Source organism: Gossypium hirsutum, chromosome D09 (assembly GCF_007990345.1).
Source record: "Gossypium hirsutum isolate 1008001.06 chromosome D09, Gossypium_hirsutum_v2.1, whole genome shotgun sequence".
NCBI lineage: Eukaryota > Viridiplantae > Streptophyta > Magnoliopsida > Malvales > Malvaceae > Gossypium > Gossypium hirsutum.
In genome coordinates, this window is record NC_053445.1 from 32,622,116 (window position 1) to 32,647,165 (window position 25,050).

The 25,050-nt window shown below is 28.9% G+C and overlaps 2 protein-coding genes across 2 annotated transcripts; both read right to left on the minus strand.

Moving 5' to 3' along the window:
* Positions 1–6: 6 nt before the first annotated feature.
* On the minus strand, positions 7–5,767 carry LOC107888962 (serine carboxypeptidase-like 26). The gene is made up of 10 exons (XM_041100338.1): positions 4,766–5,767; positions 4,551–4,658; positions 3,751–3,846; positions 3,558–3,650; positions 2,052–2,140; positions 1,700–1,951; positions 1,461–1,609; positions 1,286–1,381; positions 568–673; positions 7–470 (listed from the first exon to the last, which is right to left on the minus strand). Exons 1-10 carry the CDS (start codon positions 5,037–5,039, stop codon positions 324–326), a joined length of 1,410 nt encoding a protein of 469 aa, XP_040956272.1. The 5' UTR covers positions 5,040–5,767; the 3' UTR covers positions 7–323.
* A 148-nt stretch (positions 5,768–5,915) lies between these two features.
* Positions 5,916–11,062, minus strand: LOC107888961 (beta-glucosidase-like SFR2, chloroplastic). The gene is given in 11 exon segments (XM_016813238.2): positions 5,916–6,527; positions 6,960–7,089; positions 7,186–7,335; positions 7,426–7,659; positions 7,750–7,921; positions 8,090–8,311; positions 8,763–8,832; positions 8,835–8,928; positions 9,444–9,582; positions 9,690–10,041; positions 10,812–11,062. Coding segments are annotated over 11 exon segments (1,932 nt in total). The 5' UTR covers positions 10,984–11,062; the 3' UTR covers positions 5,916–6,330.
* Positions 11,063–25,050: the final 13,988 nt, after the last annotated feature.

Sequence of the window (25,050 nt, forward strand, 5' to 3'; positions counted from 1 at the left end):
CAACAATTCAAGACAGAGGGATTTGCCCTTTAAATAAATAGAATAAAAAGCTTTATTCTGAAACAGACAATTAGGATCCTGATTGAAACACAAACCAACGAAGGGAATTGCCAATAATACATACATACCAACTCACTTTAACACCAGAATATGTTACATTCTCATCAATGGTTTGTACTTTGTAGCATACCCTTTCTTTTTCTTCTTTTTTTTCTAAACCATTTTTTTAATTTAATTTGTGTTGAGATTGAATCTTAATGATTAGAATTAAAAGGTTGTGTTGTGAAGCAAACAAGGAATGCTAGCCTTAAAGCGTATATCATCTATCTGTGGTTGGGTAGTGGTTCATCCGACAAGAAGGAATGGATGAGGGCAAGAGCCTCACTGGGTTTGTTTAGAGGCACCAAGTGACCTGCCCCTCTCACCGTCACTAATGTCAGCCCTTCGTATTCCACTATCCTCCCTCCAACCTGAAATTTTTCAATTTCCCAACTTGATATATAAATATATATACACAAATATTCATATTACATGCAGGTTGATTTTACAGGAAAATGAAGAAGGAACCTGCTTGTTGTGGAACCAAGAACGCCAGGGTGATTTGACTGGGAGCCCAAGTGCTTCAACACAGTATCTGGAACTTATGATAGGTACTCTTCCATCCATGTCCCCACTGTTTATGCCAACCAACCAAAATACATATTAGATAATAAGACCATGGTTTATCGATGGTATCAAGTAGTTTAAATTTTGTTTTGGTGTGTTTTGACTATTTTAATATGTCACAATTTGTTTCAATCAATACCGAACTATGTTCTCATATAGATTAATTTGTAAGCAAATAAACATATTTATACTTATTTAATTAAGATATATTCACATGTATATAATATATTATAATAAAAATTAAATTTTATATATGAAAAAAAATACTTAAAAGATACTGACAAACTTAAAACAGATACCAAAACATACCGGTGTTAATAATATACCAATTTTAAAACAAACACTAATATAGAACAGAGTTAAAAAACTTATTATCATTTCTTCCCTTGGCCCCCACCACCTCCAATCTTTTCTTTTACTTAACTCCTAGAAGGTCCGATTTAGAAGACTTTGAGCATTTATTATTCTTTTTAATAATCTAATTTCATGATTCCATTTCACTCTTATCCACTTTGGCATTTGGTCCAATATTCCAAAAAACCCAATATCTCATATATATGAACTTATTCATGGTCCAATATTCCATTTTATGATAATGGAGTATGAAATATTAGCTTACCTATACATCCATATCTTCAGTTTTCCTTTGATGAGCTTCTCGTAGACAGGCAGTACAGAAAAAACAGAAAAATTATATGAATTCAAGATAGAATCTCTGGGATAAAAAAGAAAAAGTCATGTTAGTGAATCAAATATATATATATAAATATAAACAACACTGCCCTTATACTTACTTGCAGCTCACCCATTTTTCTCCTCTACTGTCAGCATGAATAGATGTTTGAACATCTGGCCTGTTGAAATACATTTCTGAATATGGAGAATAGCATGGATCATACCCTTCTGCAAGTATCCTCACTCTCTTTAACCCATCAAATTTTATCTGCGAAATGGCATGGAACATCTTTTTCATTAGAAACTTTGTGCATAATTTCATGTTAGGTAGCTTGCTAAATTATAGATAGAAAATCACCTTATTAGCAGTTGCTGATGATGTGGTGTTAATAAGACATTTGGGGTCATAAATATTATAAATATCAATCTCTGAGTATGTGTCGAAGACTTGGTTAACAAGAGCATTGCATTCAGTGGACCAATTCAGTTCCTTGAAATCACATGCTTGTTTGATTTTATGGTAGAACTCATCTGATATTACAGAGTGGCTCCAAGCATAGTCCATAATGCCAGTGTAGTCATAGTTATCATCGGTGACTGGATTTCCCACCTGCAACATGTATTGACTATAGTCATGAAAATGGATAAGATGTAAAGGTGTGTGAGTGTATGGTTTTTCATAATTCCTATAGCATGAAAGAAAAGGTTACCATAAAGCCTTGGAGGTTGATGAATGGGTATCGAGTTGTGTCATTGTTTCTATCATACACAAGCTCTGCTAGCTGGGGCACGTAATGGCCTGCAACACATGAAGAATTATTAAATATGTATAGGATTGTTATAAGGTAGAGAGCCAAATTTTAATTATAAACTTTTTAGAGGTAAAAAAGTAATTATATCATTTATCAATTTATAATTTCATTATTTTTAAGGGACTAAAAAGAATATTTTTTTTTACAATTTTATTTTCATTATTTTTAAGGGACTAAAAAGAATATTTTTTTTACAATTTTATCATATATTAATTTATAATTTTATTATTTTAGAGAGAGACTACATAAGTAATTTTTTATTTTGGAAGGTGAAGGCCTTACCTACCCTATTAGGTTGCCCTTGTAGACACTTGACAATTTTTTTTTAATTTATCATATGTGATATATGTGATTTTATTATGCTTTTTGAATTTTATTAAATAATGTATTCATATTTAAATTATTAAATGAAAATATGTTAACTATTTTTATAATTAAAATATAATAATAATGACGATGGTAATAGTTATTATTATAAAGCCTAAATGAATATATAATAACGAAAGGGTTTATTTTTCATTAATTTTAGGCTCATGCTGAATGAAAATGCTTAAATGATGAATGTTAATATATTTATCTTATTATATATAAAATTGAAAGTGTAATTCATTATTTTGAATGATTTAAATTAAAACTAAAATGTGATTTACCATGGATGCTTAAATTTAATCATAAAAAGTATTATTCTATTGCTAATTTAGTGATAGAATAAAAAATACTTTCATCAATATATATATATTAGGTCAAAATCTATTTTGAATCCTTGTATTTTGACAAATTTTAAACTTTAGTTCATGTAGTTTAAAAGTTAAAATTTAATTTTTTATTTATTAATTTGAAAATTCCTAATTTAATCAGGTTAATATTTTTTTTTATTAAAAATTTTCAGTTTGAGATATTTGGTTTTTATCAATCACATATCTCATCATATAAAAATTACCTAATCAAAATGCAAGGGCGGAACCAAAAAATATTTTTAGAGAGCCCGGAATAAAGTTGTATATTTTTATTATAGTAAAAATGAAATTTTATTATCTTAACAGTCTATATCTTTATAATTTTTTAAAGATTAAATCAATTTGTTCTCATTTGGGGAGGCCAAAGTATAATTTTATCATATATTAATTTAAATTTTTTAAAATTATAAAAGAACTAAAAGTGGAAATTTTCATTTTAGAGGGGCCGGGCCCCTACTAGTCCGCTCCGCCCCTGTCAACATGCTAAATTAGAAAATTTTAATAGAAAATATTACTATTATTTCTGATCAGATTAAATGTTTAAATTAAAAAAAATAAAAAAAATTAATTTTTAAAATTTGTAAATATATAGATTAAATCTCGAATTTTATTGAAATATAAAAATATATTTATAAATAAAAAGAAAGAAAAGGAAGATAAATAATACCTGCATAACTCTCCCCAGAGATGAAGAAATCACGAGTTTTGAAGTGTGGAAATCTTTGAAGCCACTCCACCAAAAACATGTATACATCCTCAGCTAAATGAAAAGAGAAATAGAGTTTTAGTTACTTTACTGTTCAATTTTATATAAAAGTTTTGATGTATTATCGCCCTCTATACAAATAGTTGGGAATTACCAACAAAGGCATCGTCCAATTTTGTGAGATCGGAGGTTGTATTGGTGTAAGAGAAGCCCACTCCAACCGGAGATTCTACAAACAGCAAATTCGCCTCTATGGATACAAATCTATGAATTTGTCAGTCTCTTTTCAGAAATATATATATTTTTTATATAATAGGACATGCAGGCCGGGACAGGACAAATTTAGGTCATAATCATATACGACATATCCTTCAATCTCTTAGCCCATTAAATTTTGTGAAGTTTATTTTTTTACTAATTTTTTTAAAAATAAAAATAGTTAATCTAATTCGATTTAAGTTTTGTCTATATATATTTTTAAAATTTTTAATAAAATATATGTTAAATTTTATTTTATATTTACTAATTTTATATATTTTTCTTTATTATAACTTTAAATTATAATATTTATACTATAATATTATTTAATTTTATATAAAAATTACATAATATATAAATTTAAAATTAAAATATATATTATAAAATTGTTTGAATCGAGCAAAATTTGAATCTTAAATATTGAAATTCACACTCGACCATGTTTTAAACATTTTTTCTTTTGTCTAATATCAATTTCATATATAATATTTTTATCCAATCTTACGAATTATATTAGGTGATATTTAGGCTTGACATGCAGCTTGGCCCTTGGACGACAAGAATCAAAATTAAAAAATAAATTTTTAAGGGGGTTAAAATGTAACTTTAATTATTATACTAATTTATAATATTATAATTTCTAAGAAGATAATATACTCTCTTTTTTCATCAAAATAAAGGAGAGAGAGGATGAACCTTGATTCCAAGCAAATTCGTTGAAATGAAGATCAACACCATTTTCACCAACTCTTAGTGGACCCAACTCCGAAGCTGCACCATAGGCTATTGATGAACAACCAGGTCCTTTAACACCCAACGCATAAAACAAGAGTCATACATACATACATTCATCATTAAATAAATGATTGCATATATTTCTCTAGAAATTGAAAATTCTATGAAATATAAACCTCCATTAAGCCAAAGCAGGAGAGGTTTTTTAGATGCCTCAGACTGTGCTTCAAAGAACCAGTAGAAAAGTGCCCTTCCATGCTCTTCATTCACTGTGACATACCCCGAAAACTGCGATATCGATGGCGTCGCCGGCTGGCTCGGCAGCTTGATTACTCTATCGGATTCTGGACCCAAGGGTGCAGCATTAATGCAAGGAATTAAGAAACCAAGGAAGAAAGATGTGAATGAGTGAGAAATGGAAACTCTTTTAGGTGGAGATCTAGGGCCCATCTTTGGTTCAAAGTTGAACAAATCATCTACAAGTTCAAGAAAGATTTAATGCATTTCACCATGGCGTAGAATTTAAGGAAAAGATGGGGGGGGCTATTACAGGTTTAACTTGGCTTAAAAAATTCAAACCATGAAAATTGAATGGCTGATATCGATTGGAAACCACGTTTTAGTTGAGGACAAGATAAAGAGCACTTTCAAGCAATAGTTTTGACAGAACTTTTTTATGGATTTGTTTGTTTATAATGGAGCCGCCCGGCATTGACTCGTTATTTGGATGTTGTTGTAGATTTTTCAGAGGACTCGAATGGACTTCATAATGTAGTTTTTGACGTTAAGGATTTGAAAGAATGAAGGGCATGTTTACAAAAAATTATATTGCTTTAATTGTTATCAAAATTGGATTTCTATGTAAAACTTTATCCTCAACTTTAAGCACACACTTCCAATGGTCAATCATTCATTTTCAAAGGAAAGTTTGTCTTTATACCCAAAAGATGTTGCTTAGTACCATTACCATCCGTGTATGATTGAAGAAGATATTTTCCAATTTCCAGCAAAAGAGAAGATTGGGTAACCAAAACCAAAACCAAAACTAAAACATTTACCTACCATATTACGAAAGTATGTGTGGTTAAAGAATCCACTTGACCTAGTAGATTTAGCCCAACTTGGACTTAATTGGCCCCGCTTGAGTTCAGGTAGACAAGCCGAGTAGGCCGAAGATGAGCCTATACTAAGAAAATAAAACAATCTTAGGCCATAATTTGAATATGGCCCATGAACAAGTCCGATAATCTATTTTGAGGATTAAGTCGTATCTCCAAAATTCAATTTACGTATGCCGAACGCCACAGCTATCCAATATTCACATGATTCCACACTGAAATGGTTGGTTCTTTGATTCCATATTGCAGAGCCTGCAAATAATGGTTGACTATCACAAAAATGTTTCCACGTGGAACAAGAGAGGGGCACCAAATCTTGGTTTCTCTCCCTTTACCACTGACCAAGGGGAAACAGACAAAAGTTTCCAGTTTTGTTTCTTTCTTCCATGAACAGAAATATTTAAGAGTTACAGCTGAATAGTACCTGTTTCATTACATAAACAGGTTTAAATCAGACATGTTTTATTTCATTACAAGAACTTGAACCTTAGCTTCTAAGGGAAAAGTACCTATACTGACTGCTTGGCGCTATTCTAGAGTTCATATACCTAGATTTAAAATTGTAGTACTCCTCAGTTGAATAGCAATGTTGAAGGATATATAAGTAAAGCATGGATAAGCTATCAGGCACTTAGCTCAAGGGGCTCAAGAACCAATTCAGAATTAACTTTCTTATGCTTTCTCTTCTTTCTGAGGGAGAAAGGACGGAGAAGGTATCGGGATAAACGGCTTAATGGATCCTGCAGTCCTTCCATCTCGTAGTGTCCAAACCGCCAATCCCTTTCAATAAAAGGCCTTTGTGTAGGTTCATCAAGGCCTCCTATCAAAATCGAAATGATAAAAGGAATAATAGAAATATTATTATTGGGACTTTAGCATTTTGAGAAAGACAAAAAGAAAACCATCAACAGAAAATACAAATCAATTCGGATTTGCAAATTATAGGAAAATTTTTTAACATGACTCCACAAGGTCATTTTCAAGTGACTAGTTGAGAAATGTAGTGAGCATGCGAGATAGTATAATGACATGCATGAAATGTATTTAAGGTTATGCCAATTGCCTCCTACGTGTATTTATTAAAATTTAGATTTCAAATTCAAAAGCAACTTTATTTCCATGTAGCTATCATGGATCATCCTAGAGAGGGATGCAAGCCAACAGTATCAATCGTTTTAGATTCTATATGCCAAGAACTAATGTCAATAAAAGGAGAGTAATATGAACATGCAATAAGGAGCTGCGATAGTACCTGCATACATCAAACCTTGTTTATTAACTTCCCGATAGAAAGGTCTTGTTTGCTTCTCTTTAGCAGCTTTTTGAAGTTCATTCCATGCTTTTTCCCTGTCTTCACGAGTAATTTTGCCTGTGGTTACCACCTAAAATCAATATGGACTATGATGTTTCAGTACTAACACATAAGAGTAGCAACAGGAAGGCCAATGATGGAACATCCTTATGAATACAATAATAACCTTGGTAAAGAGGTAATATGAAGGACGTGGGATCCGAACAAGGCCATTGGCACGATCAACAGCTACAAGTCCAAACTTGGGACCATAACCATCAGCCCATTCCCAGTTGTCAGAAATAGTCCAAAAAAGGTAACCGAGCACAGGGACACCCTGTAATAAACAACAAGGTTAGTACTTGGTTCTACGACTAACTAATTTCAGAAAACCTAACTCCAGATTTCCTAAAATTCAAAGCCAAACCTTGAGCATTGCTGCATAAACAGCAAGTAAATGCTCTAAAAGATAGGGCCTACGGATCACATCTGTTTCATCGGCAATCCCATTCTCCGTAATGATGAAGGGAACCTTAAGGTGCTTGTATCTTTCATGGAAATCTATTAGCAGGCGAAACAAACCACCTGGATAAACCCCTCGCCCTGATTCACTATACTCATCAGTCTCTACAAGTTTTAGTCCAGCTCCAGATATCACTTCCTGGCCAGCAGAATAATCTCAATAGGTTTATATTGAAGAATAGTACATTTTTTTTAACAGGAAAAAGATGAATGGGAAAAAGGAACGAACCTGTCCATAGTAGTTTATGCCTATAAAATCCAGCTTGTCACATATACTATCCACATACGGAAAAAGGGTGAGAGAATTGGCCAATGTAACAGCAGCAACATCAAAGAGACCATATGGCCTTGTAAATGATACATTATGTGCTACTCCAACCACTTTTTTTGATAATGTGCTGCTGAAATGAAATGGTAATTAGAATGTCATATATTTGGGAAATCTGTCAAACAGGTGAGACATGCAGTATTTCGCAACTTCAAGTATCAAAAATATCTAACTTGTTAGAAATATGTTAATTTTTTTGACAAAAAAATCCTTTTCTCAAGTCTTCATAAGGAAGAAAAACCTTTGTTCATGGATATAGTCGTAGGCCTTTGAATGTGCAATGGCCATCCAATGCAAGGCCTGTCTAAAAACTCCAGTTGGTAAAGCAGAAGTGGCAGCCTCTATCATATCAGGATGGCCTCCGGGCCAAGCACCTGCACAATAAGTAAGCATACAGAAGACATGAGGTTCATTAAATGTTATCCAATAGTCAACCATATCTGATACGCTGTTGACGACAAGCCTGCATGATAAGCACACAAAAAAGGAGTTAGAAAACAGGCAGGACAAACAAAACCAGAAGTTCCTAAATTAAAAATAGCCTAAAGTGGCTCTCATGAAATATGAATTAGCAGCCTAATCTCTGCCTCAAAGTCCGATTTAGATTTCAGTTAAGAGCACCAATATGTTGAATTCTTACCACTCTCTCACCTAGTAACTATGTGTTTTAACTCCTGCAGTTTACCTTTCTTTTAGTAATATTTAAATCAAAAGTCGTTAAAGATTGTTTATAAAGCTCTCTCTCTCTCTCTCTCTCTCTCTCTCTCTCTCTCTCTCTCTCTCTCTCTCTGTTGGCTTATGCAAGAGAAAGATGAGAATAGAGTTGTCATCAGTCAACCTTGATTGCATTGAGAAAAGTATGATCAGAGCAGCAAAAATACATAACAGAAATTACTATTTGACGGAATATTTACTTGGTAAAGTCCATGAAGTAATCAACAGTTTTCTCCAGCTTCCATCCACCATAATCACCAGCCCATGGGGCAGTGAGTGATGAAACAGTGTGAGCATCACCTTCATTCCATTAGAGCGAACCCTGCTGATGATCCATTTATATCGCTCCAATGCTGCAAAATTTACCTGAAAAGCAACATCATACTACCTATCTAAATGTGGACCCATTGGCGTTGAATATAAGAAACCAATTAAACTTGGATGCCATACAGGTGTCTTAAATTTGAGCAACAACCAACCAAAAACAATTACTTTTCATCACCAGTATGATAGCCTTCTAAGTACCCTTCAACTTGAGTCTCTTTTACTTACTGAAATCGTAGGACCCCCTATGTGCAGTATGGACGTGATTATGAGAGAGAGAGAGAAACTGGGGTATATTTGAGCCATTATCAAGTATTTGAGCTATTGCCATAACTTTCAGATTTTTATGAAATATTCCCCTGTCACGCCCATGGACAAAGAACCATGTTTCAGTTGCACACCAAACCAAAATTAGATCCGAAGTCAGTCAGAATGACACCAACTTGACTTAGTATGCTAAACTTTCCTACCATTTGTAACTTCTGCCCATATAATGAAAAATGGAAACACAATAGATGGAAAGCATCGTTACAACTGTAAAGTTACATCAAACTTACAGCATCCTTAATCCCATTAACTGGCTCCTGTGGCATGATTCGACTCCAGTCTATTCCCATCCGAAAGATGCTAATGCCAGTATCTTTGGCCAGATTCAGTTCTATATCAGGATCAGACCAAAATTTTAATCTCTCCTCCCTGAAACAATTAAAGCAATTCATTTCTCACGTTGTCAAAAATCAGTGAGGGGTAGGATAAACCTTTCTTGTAAATAAAGGCATCATTTATCAGTTAACAAGGCTTACGGGTGAGGAACATTGTGCCATGCAGCTACATTATGATTGCATTCCTCCTTGGAAGCAGTCTCTTCTTCAGACTCATCCTCTACAAACTTCTGTAACCCTCTTATCATGGCTTCCAAGGCAACCTTAAGAGGCTTCTTCTTCTTGCTAGACTCTTTCCTAGCTAATGGAGCTTGATGCGAGCCACCATCAGCAGCACCAATCACTGCATCAGCTTCCATCATATCATCATCACCTTTTTCTGATTTATGACAAGGATTTTCTTCAGCAAACTGTAGCCAAGCATCATTGAGCTTGTCTTCCACATGTGCTGGGGCTGTTGCTAATCCAAAGAAAAACCCATCTTCCTCCTCTCCTAAACACATAAAATTCATCAGATAGCACACAATTTTTTAACAATCAGATGGAAGTTAAAATGCCTCAATTTGTCAGGTAACTAAGAAATATTAGCTCCATTGATACAGTCAAGATAAAAACCTTCTCTTCTTTATCCCCTTTTTCTCTCCTCTGTTACCAGAAATCACTATCTCCCAATGATCTTCCAATTGATACAATCAAGGAATAATAGCAATCCAATTCAGTAAGACTAACAATCCGATTAGCATATAGTTTATTATAAAATTATTGAGTAAATCAAACGATTCGCAAACTTCAGAATTTATTTAAAGTTATGTTTTTATATAAACACAAATTTTATCTATTAATTCTAAAAAAATGTTTTACATTCCAATCGTATTTAATTTCTACTAAACAAACCAAAAAAGACTACTCCTATTGAATTACGTACAAAACAAATGGCGATTTGCTTTCCCTTTCGTTCCTCGTACCAAACCTAGACCTATAGTTAACACTGTTTCTCTATCAAAGAGTAGGAAAGTTCACTAAAATACTATAGCCTTTTTATATTCTTTTATCGTTCCAATCAAATAGAAAAATATCCAAAAGAAGAAGCAAAAGAAGAAGAAGAAGAAGAAGCAAGCAACTTCATGAGTATACTTTTCATATACTTGGAGAGCTTCACTCTAAATCCACACAAATGCAGTTCAAAGGCTATAGATAAACAACATTACTTCAAGCAATCAGAGGGAAGAAAAATAGAGTCTGATTGATTAACTGTTCACTTACCGTTGACATTAAAATCAGCAAGAGTATCGGAGGATTCAACGATGGGAGAATCGAACCGTCGGAGATGCTTTTTCCGGTAACGCGAGAAAGAGAAAGCATTAGCTGCGATAGAAACCGTCATGATTATTCCGGCGAGCTTCGTCGCCGAAATAAACAACGCGGCAAACGCCATTATCGGTTTTTGTATTTTTCTTTTTTGTGAAATTTGAGATTAAAACTTCAAAAAAGACTACAAACATTTTGATAAGTGTAAGTGTGAGAAATGGAGTGGTTAATTATCGTTGAGAGACAGGATACGTGACTTGGAAAGACAGTATGCCCCCACGTGGCATAGTTGGATATGGGTATGTATAAGGGGACCAGAGACGGGAGAGTGTCGTGCACGTAACTTGTGTTACGCTTTGTTTTGTAGTGATGTGACAGTTACAGCTTATGATGGCGCGTGTGGCTATGGTTTTATATGCTTCTGGTTGGATCCCCCATGTAATTGAGGCTTGAAGGAGATTAGTTTGACCATAAAATTAGTATATTTCATGTTTTATTAATATGTATCAGTTTAAAATGATAGTACCGATAAAAGCCCATTTCCGATATTATTTATAGAAATGGGCCGCTCTAAAAAGTAATAATGGGTATAGACCAAAAATATTAAAATGTGATGATATGGACACATTTTTAGGGAAAAATGCAAAAAAGTATATTGATGAGGATGTGCTTTTTCTCGTGTCAGCAAAAACACGTTAAAATAGACTAAATTTTTAAAAATTTATGAGAATAAGTCTTTATAAAGACGCAAAGTGACAGCACCATTTTTTTTAGTAACACTAATTAATATGGAAATAAAACTTACAAATCAGATCTTTATATAAACTCAAAGTCTCATTTCTCTTGTTTTCTTAAGTAATGTGAGATGTGAGATATGTGTATATATAGATTCATGAATAGGTTTGCAACTTATTCCTAGACAATGTGGGATTCCTTCCTCTTTTAACTAACAACATAAGATAAAATGCTACACTATATTTTATAATTTTTTTTTACTTACAGAGGTTCTATTTTTTTAATATTTTGTTAACATTTTCTCATATTATAAAATTATCTTTTGATATCTTTAATCCTGTTGCATTTTAGAATTGTTAGCATATATAAAATGACCATTAAAAAGAAAGAACAATTTGCACATATGAAACTTGTACATGCGGTAATCTTCTGTTCAATTTTTAATGTTTGAAGTTAATATCCATGCGATTCTAATTTTTAAAATAATTTTCCATTATTTCAATTTAGAAGTTATACTTTTAATTTTTAGTTATTTACTTTATTTTATGTTATGAATGTTTGATTAATAAAAAATTGATATCTCTTTTTTTTTAAATATTTATTTTTTTAATATTTACTATACTCATTAGGTTTTTTAATCCTAATTTTAATTTAAATTTCATCACCTAATGAATGTTGATAAATTTATTTCAGATGTATTTTGACTAGACAGATAATCTATTTAAACATAGTATATAATTATGTTAAATAAGTTTTTTATAGAAATATAATAATAAAATATAATAATTATTTATCATATTTTTATAGCTAGATTAAATTACATTAGTAGTCACTTAACTATGGTTTTTTGACTATCGAATTATAAAAACTTACAAAATGATCACTCAACTATTAGTAGTTTTTTAAATATTTTATTTTTTAATATTTTACTATACTCATTTTATATTTATTTTTTAATATTTTGCTATACTCAACTATTACTATGTTTTCCCTTGAAAATGCATCCACGTTAGCACGTTTTAGTGTTTTCGGTCCATTCGAATAATTATTTTTTGGAGTGGCCCATTTCCATAAATACTTTAGGAAATGGGCATTTTCTGGTACTATGCCCATTTAAATTTGTTTATATTTGAAATTAGTTTAGGAAATGGGCATTTTCCGGTACTATGCCCATTTAAATTCGTTTATATTTGAAATTAGTTAATTTAAATTTATTTAAACTCTGCTCATTTTATTTTAAAAATATATATTTATATTATTTTTAATTTAATATTTTATTTTTTCCATTTATTTAAATTTTATATACTGGATACTTAACAATTTTTTTAATATTTATATTATAGTACTATATATTTTTACTTAATTAATTTTTATGTGTTATAAATTGCATATTCATAATATAATATAATATAATGTAATATAATATGTTACAAACTTAAAAAATGGGTTGGATTGGACCCGAACCTTGAATGTTTGAGTGTAAGTCAGACTCATATTTTAAATAGACCTAATTTTTTGTACGAGTCCATTTTTCGAGTCTAATATTTTTGTTCAAACTTTCTAAAATTTTCTTCAGGCTTGGGCAAGTAACTCAACCCTTGAACAAGTCTAATTTAGTCTCGTCATTTTTGAATTTTGAAATTATATTCATGATTCAAATGATAATTGTTAAATTCATTAAGTTAAATCTACTATTTATAAAATATGATGCGATAAATATATTATCACATGTGTAATGGGTATATCAATTTGATATTTATACATAATACTTATAAATAGCTATAGTGTTTATGTTAATAGATTTAACAACTATTGTTTAAACTGAAATTGAAATTTGAATATAAAGAGTAAAATTTACAACTTATGAATTTACTTGTTATCGTTTTAGGGCAGGACAAGAATTTCAAAATTCAAAAATATAAAAATTAAAATTAATCAAATTAAAATATAAAAATTAAACGAAAGTTATCATCAGTCCATTTGAATGTTAATTAATTGAAAAAGGCTATAATAGGGTTGTGCTAGTATTGGGCATAACCCACAAGGCTACCATCTTACTGGGCATTGGGGTTACACCATCATCACTATTATTTAAGTTGGTGTGTATTTTCATATTTAGTAAAAAATAAAAATATGTATATGGTGATAATTAAACCTGTGTCAATTGTATTAGGAAATTTTTAAATTTACTATTCAACCAAAGTTTTATTTTGATTTTGTTATACATTTGAATTTTATTATAAGCATTTTATTAGCTCCATCAATTGCATATATTAAGAATGCTGCTGATTGAATTGGTGTCACAAATTAATTCAACATCAATTCAAGATTAATGGCATCATCATGATAAATAATTGTATTTATTTAGCATTCCTAGTATGATGTGTTTATGTGTTTAAAATTTTATTTTACTCACAATTTAATCTATTTCTTTATTTTAATGTTGTACATATTTCACGTATTATTATTAATTAGTTTCAAACCATTGGTTTTTCTATTTATTGATTTTTATTTTTAACATACCTGTATGTTCTAAATACATTATTTCCACACGCATACACGTATGATAGAATTTTTATTTTATATCTTTTTTTAAGGCTATATATAAATTTTAGTTCAATATATATTATGATACATAAGTTTTGGTTTTGTTTATTTATATACATGAAATTTTCATTTATTTTATTTGCCACAAACTACTAACATTATTTCTTATTCAACACTATTTTTACATTTAAAGATTTACTTATAGCATAAATAAATAATTATATTTTATGCAACAAAAGATTTATTAAATTTATTTATTTTTTTAAACATGAAGAATTAAATTAAAATTAAATTTTTATTATTTTCAAAAAAGAAAACCTTTGGATTATAAAATATAAAAATTTATAATGTCAAATTTAGCCCTTAATGTTTATATATATATATATGTGTTAAATTTATCATTTTTTAGCTAAATTTGGCCCTTAACATTTAAAAAAAAAGTCAAATTCGACCATCAACCTTTTAAAAAAGAGTTGAAATTATGCTTTTTTAACAAGAATACTAACTAAAATGTTAACTTTTTAAATACGTGAACGTACATGACAATCCACATGCACTTCATGCTAATTTTTTTTATTTTTTTAAATTATATATTTTTAAAATTTTAAATTATTTATTGACATGGCATATAAGAAAAATAAATTTATGTTAACATGATTTGCACCTAGACTATCATACGAGTTGCCATACAAACAATATTTTAGTCATCATTTTCATTAAGAAAAGCCTTTTTACTCGTTTTTTGAAAAATTAAAAGTTTAATTTAATTAAAAAATTAATTTAATAAAAAATATAAATATTGAAAGGTTAAATTCATAATTACGCCTTCAAATTATGTAAAAGACTGTCATACCATGAAAGTTAAAGATGGAATAATGATGTCAAAACTAGGAAGTTTGTATCATATTAATAAATTAATAGAGGAAAAGTTATTACATAGGTGTTTTCTAGGCGGAATCAATTATATTAAGCCACATGGCTTATTTTTTATGTTAGGATAAAATTTTAAATTATCAGTATTGTTTAAACTGATCGATATCTCAACGAAAGGTATAAAATTAATTGATCTGTGAATTGATACGGACTAATTGAATTAAGCTAAGAAAACTAGTTGAATTGATTTATATATATATTAATTTTTTTTTAAATTCATAATTTATTTTCTTTAAATCATTTGAACCAATCGGATCGTGAACCAATGACCTGACCAACTTGACTATTGTTCTGGTTCTAAAAGCATTGCAAATCACCTTTTTTTTATCAAAATAATTAATAACAAAAAAATCAGAATCAATTTTGTTGATACAATGTACAACGAGGATGTGGTGGTATTAAGGTAGTCAATTCACCTTAAGAGGCGAAGAGCTAGAAAGAGACAAGAAGATAGGCAAAAGACAGTAGAGGAACCTGAGGATGATATGTTCTTAAAAGGTTGCTTGAGAGGCTAAAGATCCTTCCTCCACTGTCTAGGAGGGTATTTATAGGAGACGTCCTATTGTCTACTAGTATGGCATGGTGGGCTGTCACAGAGGGGTGCCTGTCAAAACCATTTACCATTCACAGATGGCTCCATTTGGTCCCTTGCTGAGGTTAAGGTTCAGATAGACAGCAAGGGTCCAGGAAGGTTGGTCACCGAGGCCTTTGAGCCAACCGAAAGATTGGTCTTAAGTTTCTCAGGTGCCCTATCATGCTAACATGTGTCTAAGTCTAGAAGAGGTACAACAAGCTTTGCTTCTCTCCTTCAAGAAGTTCAGGGATTTAAAAAAAAATATTGCTACTTGTTCGGTTCCAGAATAATCAAATCTTTTCATTTTTTTTCATTCATGATAAAAACAACTCCAATGCAAATTTTCATCAAACACTTTATATATTAGTTTCAATTTCTCACATTAACAAAAACTATACAATCTCTTTAACAAAAACAAACAACCAAAATCCTACAACAATATTCAACGGTTCAAAGACACATTAACAAAATTCAAAAATATCAAAGAAATAATCATATGAAGGCAAAAAAAAAAAATCCTAACCAATTACTAGGATGTTTGGCCCATCTTCGTTGTGGCTTTTTTTTATAGTAAGCTACATCTAAGATCACTATATTATAAGTTTACATTTTGGTGACTCAATTTCAAAAAGTTATAAAATAGTCATTAAACTATTCAAAAGTTTCAGTTAAGTCACTAAATTATTTGAAAGTTTTTGTTTAAGTCAATAGGTTATTAAGTTTTTTTTAAAGTCTAGCTAGTGAGCTCCAAGCAATGATTCGACAATCAGTACGGTGGATCAGTACCCATCAACGAGTAGAAGAAACCTTAAATCCAAGTCAATTTGACGATCAATGTTGAAGGTTAGAGAAAAAAATTCATTGGATTTTGGTTCGCAAATTCGTAATGTTCAAAGTTGTTTAATGAAAAATAAAATTATATCGTAAAAGAAATGTAACATCCTCAAAACCCCCTTGGTCGTAAATAATATGAGATAAAATCTGAGCGAAATAAGGTATAAGATCAAAGAAAATGAAAGTTGCAATATATCAAAAGAAGTTAAATCAAGAAGCATGACATGATGTATTAAGAAGGGACTAAATCATAAATATGCGAAAAGTTTTTAGCTCAAGTGTAAATATTCAAAATTTAAGGGATTGAAATGTAAAAATGAGAAGGTTGAAGGACCAAAAGTGAAAATAATCTAATTTACTAAGATGTGGAATTGGCATGCAGGGACCAAATTGAATAGGTGAAAAATTATGAGGACTAAATCGTAATTTTATCAAATTAAGTGATGATTCAAGGATGAAATTTTGAAAGATCATAAAGGGTAAAATGGTCAATTAGAAAGAGGGAGAATTCTAGAATGTAATGATGATGTTGATGATATTTTGGTTATTTTTTAATTAATTAGTTAAATATTATTTTATTAATATTTTACTTAGATATTTATTATTATTTTATTTAGAAAATGGTAGTATAAAAAGAGAGGAAGGATGAAGGAAATTTATCATCCTTCCAACGTGAGTGAAAGGGTGAGAAAGAAAGTTTTTTTCTTTACAATTTAGTCCTTTACCATGAAAACCTACATTTTTACCAAAAATTTTTGAAAATTTCCTTAGATATTAAAGAGAGAAGATGAAGTAGAGATTCTAGAGAATATGTTCATCAATTTAGAAGCAAGAAAATAGTAGATGAAAGTGGAGAAAATGAGAAGAAAAAGGAAGGAAAGTGGTGAAGATGAGAAATGCATGGAAATGGAGAAATTCTTGACAAACGAGGTAAATTTCATACTAAACCTACTTGTATTTCTATAGATTGAGTTAAAGATGTCTTGAGTGAGATGTATGAAACATGTATTAAATCTAAATAGTAGAAATAGAAAGTATTTGATGAAGAATAGAGACTTAAAACACTAAATTGGTAAGAGAGATCATGTGATTTGTATGGTGAAAAGTACTAAGATTAAGAAATGAATATGTAATCTACACATAAAAGTAAGTGTCTAAATTGTATAGTAATCAAAAGTACAACAATTATGTGTGATTGAATGAAAGATAGTGCAAAGAACCTTGGAAAAGAAAATATTTTTATTAAAACAGTTTGGATAGCAGCAGTGACTTAACCTTGAAAATTCACCTAAAATTATATAAATTTAGTTAGAGATTTAATTAAATATGGAATTAAAGCTTATTGAGTCTAGTTTCATACGGAAGAAACGGTGAAAGAAACATGATTTTATAGTTTGAGATACATTAATTTTCGTGAAACAAGGTTTGAGTGGATTTGGGTTCCTCTGTTCTGACTCTGGAAAATCATAAAAAATTGTAAAAAAAATTATTATGGGTTAAAATTTATATGATTAAATTAATAATGAGTCTATTTTCAATAGAAACAAACAAAAACATCATCCCAACTTCGTACTAAGAGATAATTAATTTTTAGTAAAGAAAGGTCGAAGCTGTCAAGCAACAGAACAGGGACAAATTTGAAGAATTTACTGTACTGATTGGCTAAATTATAAATTTTGAAATTTTTATGGTAAAAAGATATTTGATTCTAGTTTTAAAAACATCAAGTTTTCCATGTCACGACGTGGAAACCCCAATATCGTGATGACAGTTCAAAATTTTTTATGAACTTTACAATTTGGCCTTTAATCAATTGTGGATGTCTTATTGAGCTCTTTTAACTCATAATTAGTTTTATAGTAAATTCAGTTATTATTAAAATTAGTTAATGATTTAAATTAATTAAATAATATGATAAATTGATCTGAAATTTTCAGTAGTTGCTTCGGCAACAAATGTGACATCCTGATGCCTTGATACGGAGATTGGGTCGGGTATGGGGGTGTTACAAGAAAAGGGAAAGAAGAGCTTTTGATTGATATAGGTGATATAGGCGGTGCAAACAGAGAATGCCATACAACAACGATTTTAACAACCTAATAACTTAAATGAAAACTTTCAAATAGTTTAGTGATCATTGTAATACCCCCATACCTGACCCGATCGTCGAGTCAAGGCATCAGGATGTCACATTCGTTGCCGAAGCAACTACTAAAAATTTCAGATCAATTTATCGTATTATTTAATTAATGTAGATCATTAACTCATTTTAGTAATAATTGAATTTATGATAGAATTAATAATGAGTTAAAGGGGCTCATTAAAACATCCACAGTTGATCAAAGGCCAAATTGTAAAGTTCATAAAAAATTATGAATTGTCGTCGCAACGTTGGGGTTTCCACGTCGTGACATGGCGAACTTATCATCTTGACATCATCTCCATTTTCTTACAAGTTCCCCGTTTTATTTTTATTTATTTATTTTTATATATCATTACCTGAATATATATATTCAAATGTCATAACCGCTACTTCATTTTACATATCATCCACTTACATCTATTTCTAATATCAAGTCCTCATAAAAAAAAAACATGATATTCAATCAAAGATAACAAAGTATATAAAATTAACACAAATATTAAAATTTTACAAATAAGACCATTGGAGGACTTGCACTTTCAAAAGTGGTTTACCCACTTTACCTATATTTCATATTTATTTCTAAATTGTGCCAATCAATTTAATTCTTCATAAAATTTTAATAAAGAATTAAATATCACATCAATTAACAATTATCCACTTATTATTTTATCAATTCGTTTAAACATACTCACATGTATTAATCATTCCATTACTAGCAACCATTTCGAAACATTTCAAATTCATCTACTATATATATATATTCATATATTTTTTCCTCCTCCTCTCCATTCCACATCCTTTATGTATATATTTGTTAGAATCTTTAACTTTTAGTATATAACATGCTTATATGTAACATTATCTATAATTCCACTATTTATTTATGTGTTCATATCAAAGTTGTCCACTTGAGTCATAGTCACTAAATTATTTATATCTTGAGCTACAGAATTTAAAATTAAGATTCGCTTGATGTTTTTGAAACTAGACTCAAATATCTTTTTACCATAAAAATGTCAGAATTTATGACTTAGCCAATAAGTACAGTAAATTCTTCAAATTTGTCTCTATTTTGCTATTTGACGGCTTCGACATTTCTTTACTAAAAATTAATTATCTCTTAGTACGGCGTTTGAATGATGTTTTCGTTTGTTTTTCTTAAAAATAGACTCATTAAGAATTTAAACATATAAATTTAAAACTATAATTTTTTTTTACAATTTTTTATGATTTTCCAAAGTCAGAACAGGGGAACCTGAATCCACTCCGACCTTATTTCACGAAAATTAATATATCTAAAACTATAAAATTCCGTTTCTTCCATATGAAACTAGACTCAATAAGCTTTAATTAAATATTTAATTAAATCTCTAACTAAATTTTTATAATTTTTGGTAAATTTTCAAAGTTACGTCACTAATGCTGTCCAAACTGTTTTAATGAAAAAATATTTTCTTTTCCATGGTTCTTTGCACTATCTTTCTTTCATTCACACCTAAATGTCATACTTTTGATTACTATACAATTTAGACACTTATGTTTATGTGTAGATTACATATTCATTTCTTAATCTTAGTACTTTTTACCATACAAATCACATTCTCTCTTACCAATTTAGTGTTTTAAGTCTCTATTCTTCGTCATATACTTTCTATTTCTAGTATTTAGATTAAATACATATTTCATACATCTCAATCAAAACATCTTTAACTCAACCTATTGAAATACAAATAGGTTTAGTATGAAACTTATCTCCTTTGTCAAGAATTTCTTCATTTCTCCTTCATTTCCATGCATTTCTCATCTTCACCACTTTCCTTCCTTTTTCTTCTCATTTTCTCCACTTTCATCTACTATTTTCTTGCTTCTAAATTGATGAGCATATTCTCTAGAATCTCTACTTCATCTTCTCTCTTTAATATCTAAGGAAATTTTTAAAAATTTTGGGTAAAAATATAGGTTTTCATGGCAAATGACTAAATTGTAAAGAAAAGAAAACTTCTTTTCTCACCCTTTCACTCACGTTGGAAGGATGATCCATTTCCTTCATCATTCCTCTCTTTTAATACTACCATTTTTCTAAATAAAATAATAATAAATATATAAGTAAAATATTAATAAAATAATATTTAACTAATTAACTAATTAAAAAATCACCAAAATATCATCAACATCATCATTACATTCTAGAACTCTCCCTCTTGCTAATTGACCATTTTGTCCTTTATGATCTTTCAAAATTTCATCCTTGAATCATCACTTAATTTGGTAAAATTACGATTTAGTCCATCACAATTCTTCACCTATTCAATTTGGTCCCTGCATGTCAATTCCATATCTTAGTAAATTGGATTATTTTACTTTTGGTCCTTCAAATTTCTCATTTTTACACTTTGATCCCCTAAATTTTGAATATTTACACTTAAGCCAAAAACTTTCCACATATTTACGATTTAGCCTTTACTTTAAATCAATATACTAAAACCTACTCCTTAATCATTATTATTATTATTATTATTATTATTATTATTATTATTATTATTATTATTATTATTATTATACTCATCAATATTCTCTTTTATCCGCTTTATATCATTTCTCATTTTACCAAAAAATCAATTATACATTATTCAATTTATTACTACTTTTATTATATATCAATTGTAAGGATGTTACATTTATGCTTGTCCCATAGAAATTTTTGCATATTTGCAATTTAGTCCCTTCCTTAATACATCATGTCATGCTTCTTGATTTAACTCTCTTTTGATATATTGTAACTTTCATTTTCTTTGATCTTATACCTTATTTCGCTAAAATTTTATCTCATATTATTCAGGACCAAGGGGTTTTTGAAGATGTTACAATCATTTTGTAACATTTGAAGTTGAGCGACCAAAACATAAACTTACTAATAGTTTAGTAACCTTGAGTGTAATTTACCCCTTTTTTATACAATTCCTATTATTACTTGTAATCCTTCCAAACCCTTAAACCGAAAGATAATATGTTCATAAGTGCGCTCAAACTCATGTTCTCTCCCGATTGTTATAACAACAACGATACCAACTGAACTAAAATTCTATTGATCATCACCGCCATGGTTGTTAACCCAAATGTTTGGTATGCTGTGAAGGGTTAATTCAATTTTTGGATTAGTAATTGATTTTTTTTTTGGAATAAACCAAGAAACAAAATTTTGTTTAGAAAAATCCTAACTTCTTATAGAAGAAAAAAATTATGGTAAATTTGTTAATTATTTTGATAAAGAAGATAGGTGATTTAGTGATTTATGTTGAAATGGGAAAAATAAATAACATGGTTTAATATAATTTGTTGGGCTTATAGCGTATGTATGTAATAATTTCGTAATTTTAAGATCAACATTAAACATTTCAAAAACTAAATGGATAAATCAAATAGTAATAAATTTTTTTTGTTCATCTTTATATTCAAAGCTCAATTTTGCATTTTCTTCGTATAATATAATATTTGTTAATTCTTTGTGTGTATCATTAGAAGTTGACTTCCTTTTCTTAGTATTAATTATTTTATGTAAAGAAAATTTGTAAAAAAAAAAAAGTTGAATATAATTGTGGATTTAGCTTCTTCTTCTTTTTTATAAATGGTGAGGACAAGCGTGAACATATTTTCTTTCAAAAAACAAAAGATTATAAATAGTAAATTATCAAATTTTATTGATAGTCACCATTTATTTTATGTTAAAAAAATTGTATAAGTCTAACACTTTACTATTTATTACCTCTTTTTTTAAGAAAAATATGTATTCACACTTATAAAAGGGCTCTCTATAAGCTTCATGCGCAATGTCTCAAAAGTACTAAAGTAGCTATGACGCCATTTCTAATCATAATTATTACTTTTAAAAACTTATTTTTCGTCATCCTACTCTTCAATTTTAGAAACACTATTTACGATTTTTAAAAAATTAAATTTTATCAACTATAAAATAAATAATATATATAAAAACATGAATTTAAACCAACTTTAAACCGGTCATAAATACTTTTTTTTTATTTTTCATCATATTATCAAATTCACATTTAAAAATAAAAAATTGAAATAAAATAGAAATTGTGATAATTTTACATTTTAAAATAATTATACTTTAATAGAAGTTGTGATAATTACATATTTAAAAATAATTATAATTTAATTTAAATTTGTTAGTTAAAAAATTGTGTTAATTTTGAAAATAGAGTTATTACTTGAATAGAACTCTAAGCATAAAATATAGGTACAAAGTCATGATAATTATAATTACAATTAGTAGTTAAAAAATTTTAATGCAAAAGAAGTTGTGCTATTTTTATTTTTAAAAATAGTTGTGTTGATTTTATTGATGTAAAATAGTTATAATTCTAAGCACCTTAATTATCATTTAATTAATATTAAAATTAATTGTGTTAATTAATTATTATTTTAAATAATGTTAGTTTGAATTAATTACGTAAAGTATAACTATATTGTAGGTTGAATGTGTTAAAAATGATTTAATTATTATTTGAAAATATTCTACAATAATAATTTGAATTGATAAATTAATATATTTTAATTATATTAAATAATTCAAATAAAAATACTATTTTACGTTAATTACTACAATTAAAAATATAATATTTAAAAAATTATTAAATATTAAAAACATAAAATCCAATCAAAATTTTGAATAAAGAGTAAGAATCATAGAGGAAATACATGCATGGAGAGTCATAACAATACTTCAATATGCTATTTTGAAAAAAACAAAGTTTATATAAACTTTTTAAGTTATTTTCACTCCTTAAAATGTAAATTATTTATTTTTATATCATAAAAATTAAAATTAATTATAAATTAAAATAAAAATAACATTTGATTTGGTTCAAGTAACTGTAGTTTTTTAATTTATATTTTATAAATATTCCAAATACTTCAATTCGAATCAATTTTTTATTTCTCGCTTTTTTTTGCTTAGCACATCATCCCAATTTGTAGTGCAAAACCAATTGAATACTAATATGTTTAAAATAAAATTAACGACAATTGAATCAAATATTAATAAAAAATGAAAACATATTTAAAACCCGATATACCACATTAAAAAATTAAGCAACTTAAAAAATTAACTTCATTTTGAGGTTCCTAATTATTTTGAATTTTACTCACATGTTTTTTTTATATAACCCCTACCTACCTGTAAATAGGAGAATAAACGCACTTTAATACGTTCGAACCCACGTCCTCCTATTCCAACAACAATGTTGATGCCAACAAACTAAGATTCAATCAGCTTACTCACACATGTTGTTACTAACAATGTATTGTTCACATTCATAAAACTATTGCTAGTTTGCATACTTGAAAATTCTATTCATAAAACTATTGCTAGTTTGCATACTTGAAAATTCTAACATTATTTACAATTTAGTCATTATTTTAACTTTAGTTTTTAGATAATAAAAAAACCTTCCATAAACCCAATTACCGAATAAATAACCTTAAAAATTAATAACAGAAAAAAGGAGAAAAAAAAGCTTATTCATAATTAGTAGGATAAAAAAAATTTTAAGAAACGGTCAAGAAACTACACATGGCCTTACGTTATATCATAAAATAGAAAATTAACAAAAAGATGTAAGTTTTTTCTTCATTAAGTCTTCCATATATATAAATGTTTTCCTCTTATTTGTTTATTTAAGTTATGTTACTTAAAACATTATTAATGCTAGTTATGATGTAATCAAAATTTACATGTCTTATTAACATAAATGATGCTTAAGTTTCTTCAATAAATCTTGCATTTATTGAAGATGTTAATGCTTCATTTGAAAGAAACATAAATGTATGAATGCAATATTTTTTATGGGAAAACGTGTATATGCATGCCTATATATACAAAAACTATGAAGAAATTTCTATGCTCAGCAATTTCGTAAAACATATACCATCTAAATGAGTTGTTAATAGCATATAAGACCCAATACACATAAAATAAACATCAATGGCGGGAGGTTAAGAGTACAAAAAATCATACATACTGATGTTCGTTATCTTGATCTGAGTTTGCATGGTCATAAATATTTTATCACATTTATAGATGATTACTCATAATACATGTATATCTACTTATTTCACAACAAGGATGAAGTGTTGGATGCTTTTAGAATATTTAAAGCGCAGGTTAAAAAACAATGTAACAAACAAATTAAATTATGATATCAGATAGAGGTGGAAAATTCTATGGCATCTAATGATGTATGGGATCTTGTTGAATTGCCTAAAGGAGCAAAGACCATTGGATGTAAATGGATCTTTAAAACTAAAAAGGACTCGATAGGCAATATTAAAAGATATAAATCATGACTCGTTGCTAAATGATTCACTCAAAAGGAGGGAATAGACTACATGGAGACCTTTTCGCT